The 8,781-nt window shown below is 37.6% G+C and overlaps 1 protein-coding gene across 4 annotated transcripts in view; it reads left to right on the top strand.

The window, feature by feature from the left end:
* Ahi1 (Abelson helper integration site 1) overlaps nt 1-8,781 on the top strand; it is a 145,984-nt gene that overhangs the window by 37,735 nt on the left and 99,468 nt on the right. For all 4 annotated transcript variants that reach the window (XM_026786100.1, XM_026786098.1, XM_026786099.1 and 1 more), the window contains exons 11-14: nt 1,131-1,360; nt 2,167-2,273; nt 6,170-6,288; nt 8,382-8,512. In XM_026786100.1, coding sequence (XP_026641901.1) covers nt 1,131-1,360; nt 2,167-2,273; nt 6,170-6,288; nt 8,382-8,512 — 587 coding nt within the window. The remainder of the gene's footprint in view (nt 1-1,130; nt 1,361-2,166; nt 2,274-6,169; nt 6,289-8,381; nt 8,513-8,781) is intronic.

Raw genomic sequence — 8,781 nt, 5'->3', positions numbered from 1 at the left:
ATAAAGGCAGTACTTAGTATAGGAGAGCTTGTTCTCTGTCAGAGGACCATGATTATTTTAATAAAGGCAGTACTTAGTATAGGAGAGCTTGTTCTCTGTCAGAGGACCATGATTATTTTAATCAAATAGAGTAGGACATAGAGCAGTTGATAAAGTGTTTGCATACAAGCACAAGGACCTGAATACAGATCCCCATCATGTATACACAAAAGCCAGTCACAGCAGCACACATCTGTAATAACAAGACGGAAGGATCCCCGGAGTTTTCTGGACAGCCCATCTAGCCAATCAGTGAGCATCTGTCTCAAAAAGTAAAGTTCAGAAATGTTTGAGGAACACATTCATGGTCAAACTGTGGCCTCTTCGTGTGTCACATGGGCACACACACATAAACATTTAAAAAATAAATTTCTTATTTAATTATGATGTTTTAAGTGTTTAGGATCTGTATGTATATTATTAAGGCTTTGAAATACAAATTAAAAGTTACTGGGTTCTCTAGTTCTCTTGGCCTCCACATTTTCAAAAGGAGTACATACAACCTATTGGGAAAGTCCTTCAAAGTTTCTTCCTATCTTTTAAAATTATATCTATAATGTATTTGAGAGTTTTGCCTGAGTGTATGTATGTACATCACATGCAGTCTATGTGCCTGCAGAGGTCAGAAAAGGCTGTCTTAGATCTGGAACTGGAATTACAAATGGTTGCGAGCCACTGTATGGGTTCTGGGAACCTAACCTGGGTCTTCTGAAAAGCCAGAACTCTGAGCCATCTCTTCAGTCCTCTTTCCTATCTTTAATGCATGTTGTGTTAAATAGTGTTTTACCAGCTGTTCAGTGTATATTTACCCAGTGTCAAAACTGGGTATAAAACAGATTATGTCCTAGTGAAAATAAGTTTACAATATAAGTTATAGTTACAGATAAAATATATTTCATGAGAAATTGCCTTTTAAAATGGTGGGATAATCTAATATGTGGTCATTATCATATTTTTATTATAAATATTAATTTATGTAAGTTTATCGTTGTTTGACATTTGCTTACCTGTTTTATTGGCTATACTCTTCTATAGACAGTTAAAGAACATTGTGAATTTTCATCAGTCTGTTACTTTCTATCCTTTTCCAGGGTTTGGAAGAATGAAATAAACAGTACAAGTACCTTCCGCGTCTTACCTCATCCTTCTTTCGTCTACACGGCAAAGTTCCATCCAGCTACACGAGAGTTGGTGGTTACGGGATGCTATGACTCTATGATAAGGATATGGAAAATTGATCTGAGACAAGATACTCCTGTATTAGTCCGCCAGCTTGATGTCCACAGGAGTTTTGTCAATTCCGTCTGTTTTGATGATGAAGGTATATCACAGAATATGCTCTAAGTCAGGAGAGTTACATGAAGAGAGAGATTATTTTCTTGAACTGATAGGTAATATTGAGAGATCTTGCATTAATATTTGTGTTACTGAACTGATACTCAGATCAGCTTTAGAGATTCTAGTAAATTAAGGACAATTTTTTGGTTTTGCTCAGAAATAAAAAGAGCATTCTAATACATAGCAGTATTCACCAGTTGAATAAGCTATTTTGTAAAGTATTACATTCACAGTGCTAAATAACCATATTTGTTAGCAATGATGTGTAACGTATTCCTGCATGACCGTAATGTTTTCTGAGTCCCACTCAATTTTTAAAGACTGATATTAATACTTGTTATGATGGTTTTATTAATTTTCTGATCATTTAAAATGTAATGGTCATTGGGATTATGTTAACAGTATATATTAGAACAGGTATTTTCCTAGGTAGATAAAAAATTGCATAGTCTAATAATGATAAATACAGATACATGTTGGGCAATTCAAATAATTTGGATATGAGTATATGGGTGCTATACATGTAGATTACACTGCTTGTTTCTTTTTGTATTCAGATTCAGATAAATGACAGGGAAATGTTACCAAAAATGCTCTTTAAAGGTGAATTTCTTAAGGATAATTGGGATTATAGTGTGAGCTGTCTTTTTCTTTTTAACCTTTTACTGAAAAACCTTTCATTGGCAATTCAGTGCTTTGCTTGTTAATCTGGGATATGGCTCCCCCAACTTTATACCGTTTTCTAGCTTCTGCGACATTCTTAAGTGAGTAATTTGCTGTTGTCAATAGGTCATCACATGTATTCAGGAGACTGCATCGGGGTCATTGTTGTTTGGGACACTTACGTGAAAGTGACCGATTTGCAGCACTCAGTGCGCCACTGGGCGATAAATAAGGTACAGACCCCATTTCATACCTTGAGAAACCATGACGGAGACTGAGGAGAGTCAAACACAGGGCACCCTAGTCCGCCTTTGGAAACAGTCTTCTCTCAGTCCAAAAGCCAATTATCATGTCTTCCTGGCAGCTAAAGTCAATAGTCATTAATTAACTCTCACGCTTTCTGATAGTTGATTGATCTCAACTCATTGAAGGTCTTTCCTTTGGGTGCCACGCTTTACTCTTTATGTTTAGGGCCTGGGACATTGTAGGCAGCGACTCTCCCGTTAAGTTCCAGCCTCATTCACTTGTCGTCTTTCGAGGTCCGAGCTGCAGCATGGCATTCACTGAAGTTCACAGTGCACAGGCACATAAGCAGCAGCTAATTTTCTGTTACTGGTAGCCTGTGTTTTCTCCTCAATCTCTACAGTCACTAAGAACAGCATCTGTCTCTGTGTCAGAGCAATGTAATTATGATGGGAAGCTGTCACTTTAATCGCAATAACTGCTTCATTTGAAACTTGCTAATGATAGAAACTAGCAAGAAATGTGTTCCCGATTGAAGTTAATATTGAAGTGCATTCCTTTTGGGAAAGAGTTTTATGGTCTGTAAGCAATTTTGTTAGTTCTTTTTAATTAAAGATAAATGGATTGGTAAACTTGATCTTACGTTTGTTATATATTATTATATTGTTATAGCTTCTACCTCGCATATTTTTCTTTATTTTTAAATGAATTTTGACAATAGATACCAACATGTTTGAAAAAAATTCTGTAAATTTCAGTTAAATCAAGTCTATCAGATCTATCAAGAATATCCTGTCTTTAGTTACTCTTAGCTGGTCTGTCAGATTAACAGGGGACACCTTAAGACTCGTCATGTAGCCTGATTTCATATATTACATTTTTAAAAGAAATTTCTAATTACATGAACACTTACTGGATTGCTAAGTCTCTAATAAAGGCACCAATTTTCAATCATTTGAACCTACAATGCCAACTTAGTTATTGGCTTTAAAGTTCTTGTGTTTCCTTGTCTTAACACAGTGTCTTAAACAAGTATTAAATAATTTAAGCATTATTAGCTTAAACAGTGTTAATAGTATTCAAACACCTTAAAACAGGTGTCTTCAACCCAGACACCTGCTTGCCTTGAAAATCTACATGTTAGCATTATTTGAAACAGTCAGAACTAAACATAGGAAGTGAGCTGCTGTGTCCTTTTAGGAGTGAATGTACACGGTAAACAGGGGATTGATTTCATCCTTAGCTGTCTTCTGCCAGTGGTATGGGAAGTGCTGAGGTACTCACTCATCTGCCCCTAAAGATGAAGTGACCATGTGCAGACTCCTAGCTAGGCTCCAAAACAAGGGTGTTTTAGTTTAGCATGGCTATGGCTCAGAACAGTTTGAAGGACGGAAGTCACAGATAACCACTATCGGCCATTGCTTTCTCAGATTCGCACCCGACACTGGTCCCACATTAGTTTGGATTTTGCCCTTTTGCATGTCTTCTAGTTGGTCAGCTCTCCTTCAGGGTTTCTCCATCTCTCATTTGTGATAGTTTAGCTCACTAAACTTCCTGTGTGTAGTGTCGGTATTTTACTGTTTTCTGCGATGTTTAACAAGAGTTGATAGATCTTAGAACTGGATGGCAGCAGGGGTTCAGCAGCTGATCTTAGGGCAGCAGCAGGATGCCTGCCTGCCACTGTAGGTTTAGTCCCCTCACTGAAGAGGAGAACCTCTAGATGAAAAATACAAAGCTCACATGAGAAGAAGGCTGATTCAGAGTTCTGCCCCAGGTTGAGGGACTTTCCTTAGACTCTTTGGACTTTAACCAAAGTTATTTGGGGAGACAGCTCTGCTCAGCCTGGTACTAGCATCACTGACACCTAAGTTATTTTGCATTTGCAGTTTTTTTCTTCCTGTGGCAATACCAAGAAAGGTCTTTGGTAATCATTTTTTAAAAATGTTTATTCTGTACATTAAAGGTTGTAGTACAGTTATGAGAGTGCTCATAGTAAAACTGTTGCTATAGTGAATCGAATTAACCCAAACCGTCGTGCTACGTTGCCCTTTCAGTTGTTCTGTGACCAGAAGCATATCTGTACATTTTTCACGATTCAGTACTATCTCATTGCATGTAGCCTTCATATTGCATACATGACCAGAGTTGTTCACTGTGCAGTGTGTCCTGACCTAAGGCTTTCTGTTTCCTTTGTAACTTGGTTTCTTACGCATTTGAATTTTTTTTAAGTTCCACATAAAATTGAGACTGCAGTATTGGCAATATTTTTTATGTGGTGTCTTCCAGACTCATTTTTGTTATGGCAAATGAAAATCTTTTCTGTTTTGTGAGGATAAATAATACTAATACTGGAGAGGAGAGAAAATAGATGGATGATGGATGGATGAATTTCTTTAATGATATTGAACATCTGTTCATGTATTTCCAGCCATTTCTATGTCCTTTGTGGAGATATGTCTGTTCAATTCTTTTGCCCATTTTTTTTTTTATCCAGGTTACTTGGTTTTTTCTTGTTATAAGTTTATGTGTGAAAGGATTAATCTCTTATCGGGTAGATGATTTACAAATTATTTTCCAAGTGTATACACTGCAATCCATTGTGCTGTTGCTTATTCCACAATGCACCTGCCTTTTAGTTTAATGGAGTCCCTTTTACTTATATTTTTGTGGCCTACATTTTGTCATTGACCTTCCCCCAACATCTCCCTTCCAAAAACTATTGCCAAGGCTAATGCTCAGAAGCTTTCCCCTTTGTTGCTAACAGCTTTATAGTTTCTGGTCTTAACCCATGCATATTTTATTTACTATAAGTAATTTTTATTGTGAGAAAGGGTAGTTCTTATGCAAGGATCAGGCAGATTTCTTCTTCAGTTTTGCTACATGACATTATAAATTAGGTATCTTCATTAGCTGCTGCAAGTAACTGTAAGGAACGGAGGGAGGGGTGTCGTCAAAGCCTTTCCACAGTAATTATAAATCATATAATGAAAATATTATGCCAGCAGCACATTCTTCTTATAGAAAGTGGAAGTTGATACGTGTGGCACCTGCACTACCTGCAACTGTGGTTGGGCAAGGGTCTGAGCAGTAGAGAACACACAGAGACACGGGTCACTTCTTGAAGCAAGAATGACAATCTTATTATGTTCCAAGGCAGCTTATATAGGGCTCTCTTAAACTAGTGGCCACGCCCTAGCTCTTGGGGTTTTTCAGCTGCAAGCCCACCAGAGACCACTTCCTTGTTATCAGGAACTCTTGAGGGTTCTGTGCTCAAGGCAGCTGCAAGCATAGAAAAGCAAGTTGTTTACTCCAGCAGGCAAGGGGCCATAGAACATTCAGGGTCTGAGGGTCTGCAGCTCCCAACATATAAGGAAAGTCTGAATCTAGCTAAGACTTCCAAGTATGGAAGTAATTTTTCCGTGACATGAACAGAAAAGACCATGTGAGGAGATGTGTGTGGAGCACTTGTGTTAGGACTGACTGACACTGAGAACCAACTGAGGAAGTGAGTACCAGACAGAACACTAATAATTGAACATAGCACTACATAACAGATAATACAGTTTATCATTTTTATTTCTTAAATATAAATTGAAATTGATAAAAGTCTTGTTACTAATAACTTTAAAATATTCAGTGTAGTAGAATTGAATTTGTGGTTCATTTTTTTATTTTATTTTATTTTGTTGAGAAATACTCTTATATTGTAGCCCATGGTAACCAAACTCATGGCAGTCCTCCTGCTTTAGCCTCACAAGTGCTGGCATTGTATGGGTATGGTGGTATCTCAGATGGAAATGACATTTTAAAATTCATTCTGTCCTTTATAAACAAACACTTCAGTAGCAATAGTTTGACTTTCTTTTCATTTTGGCCACCATTTTAGGAAATCAAGGAGACTGAATTCAGGGGAGTTCCAATAAGTTATCTGGAGGTCCACCCCAGTGGAAAACGTTTATTAATCCACACCAAAGACAGCACACTGAGGATAATGGATCTGCGGATGTAAGTGTTTTAGTAGTAACAGGAGAATTACTTTAGTTGGTTACTTTACATTTATAAAATGCAGCAATATTTTTGAGCCAGCAGTTTTGTGTACTGGGGGCATTATCTGTGGAGATTTTTTTTTCTTCTTCCAGCTAATGGATGAAAGTCAGAGCTGCTCCTAAGCGTGCTATAGCTAAGACAGCCCGCACAACAGAGTTGCTTAATGCTGTTTGAATCGCTCTGAGGCTGAAATGAAATCAGCTGTTTTTATGTTTGCAATGAAACGCAGGCACTCATACCATCAACAGGGAGATACCTTTTGTTTCCATGATATGACCGAGATTATAATACTGTGTGTTATAATACACAGTAGATGGAGGTTGTGAAGGAGATGGCTCTTTGTCTGCTTTACTTCAGACAAAGGAAAGGCGTGGAGTATGGCAAAATAGTATGGACTACTAGTGTCTCTCTTTGTTGGTGTTTGAATTCATGTGAAACAAACAAGAGAAAGCTATCGCATGGGTTTCTTGTTTTATTTAGAAATACACATATCAGTCTATGTGAATTAATCCCACACATGTCTTTTTAGTGCTATTAGCTCTTACATGTTTCAACATAATAGCCCAAGACCCTAGCATGGGTACTATGGGAAACTGATAGCAAAATTACTACATCTGAAGTTTATAATCTAGTCATTACCTTTCACATTACAACAGCAAACACTTAGATTAAAATTTGAGATCTGGAATCTGACTTCGAGGTCATCTTGGTCTACAGAGCAAGTGCCAGGAGAGCCAGGGATACACAGAGAAATCCTATGTCAAATAAACAAAAAACTTGAGATTTGGTATTGGAATCTGAATATTCTTTTTTCTATACTTTACATCTATGGCATACCAAATAAATAAGTCAGCTCTCAATATGTGTATCTTAATAAATATAAATGTAAGGTATAATTACTGTATATGTCACAGCAACAATAAAGGTGACAGCTGTAATTTAGCCTTTCTGTTAAGGTTCTGTTGAAAGACTAACATTTGAGTTCAGTCCTAAAGGATGGATAACTCAGATACAATAGAGGTTTTCAGTAGGGTAGAGAATGAAACAAAGTACAGACTGGGGATATACTCAGGGCAGATGGGTAGCCCGAGCGGAGGTTTCTTGACAAGGAATACTAACAGGGAAGTTTTTAAAAATAGAAAGTAAGGTCAGGCAGTGATGGCGCACGCCTTTAATCCAAGCACTCAGGAGGCAGAGGCAGGTGGATCTCTGAGTTTGAGGCCAGCCTGGCCTACAAGAGCTAGTTCCAGGATAGGCCCCAAAGCTGCAGAGAAACCCTGTCTCAAAAAAGAAAAAAAAATAGAATGTGGGACTGGATTAAGAGACCAAATTATTCCCTTTTAAAGCCCTATAATATACCTGGGTTCATAGGCAGGAAAAGAGTCAGCTACTACTTTTTCTTCCCCTTCCTCGTTTCTCAGGTGGGAGAAATAGTGTATCCTGTCTCTAAGGCTTTGTGGAGGAGTGAGAGAGTCAGTAAGTAGAGTGCCGACAAGAAACACACAGCAAGGACTCCAGAAGTGTCTCACTCAGTAACTCAAGGACTGGAAATTTAAATTGAAAATGTTAAAAAATAAATACATATACATACAGCAAGATTGTTATGGAAATCATGTTCATGGTAGGAGCACATTGTCTAACAGTGGAACATTTCTTAAGATACATCTAGACAATGACATAAGTGCATTGACATAATTCAGTCTGTGTTATCTGACACCCTGTGAGCATTGATACAATCTCAGCGGTTGCTCTAGGTCAGAACATCTAGGTAGTTTGTATTATATATATATATATATATATATATATATATATATACACATACACACACACACATATATATATGTATATATATATTTCTCTTTATTGTCGGGACTCAGCAGAGGAGAGAAGAAATGAGTCACATAAATTAGAAAGGAACATGAAAACTACTCTTGTTTCTTGAGTCTTCATCACAGAATGCCTAAATTCAGTATTTACAATGAACATTTCTACACCACTACTCTTTAAACGGTTAAGATGGGTTACATTTGCACATGTTTGCTTGTTTATAGACTAGCAGCAAGGAAATTTGTCGGAGCCGCAAATTACCGGGAGAAGATCCATAGCACTTTGACCCCATGTGGGACTTTCCTCTTCTCTGGGAGTGAGGATGGAGTAGTGTATGTGTGGAACCCAGAGACAGGTAAATGTTTATTGATCTTGAAAAAATGTTTTAGAGAATGGGATAGAAAGTTTAAAGTATGTGAAAACTATGGTTTTTGATATTCTTTTTTTAAATATTTATTTATTATGTATACAATATTCTGTATGTATGCCTGCTGGCCAGAAGAGGGCACCAGACCTCATTACAGATGGTTGTGAGCCCCCATGTGGTTGCTGGGAATTGAACTCAGGACCTTTGGAAGAGCAGGTAATGCTCTTAACCTCTGAGCCATCTCTCCAGCCCCCCCC

Source organism: Microtus ochrogaster, linkage group LG4, assembly GCF_000317375.1.
Source record: "Microtus ochrogaster isolate Prairie Vole_2 linkage group LG4, MicOch1.0, whole genome shotgun sequence".
NCBI lineage: Eukaryota > Metazoa > Chordata > Mammalia > Rodentia > Cricetidae > Microtus > Microtus ochrogaster.
The sequence above is the reverse complement of the archived record's forward strand: the minus strand, read 5'-3'. Positions and strand labels throughout refer to the sequence as shown.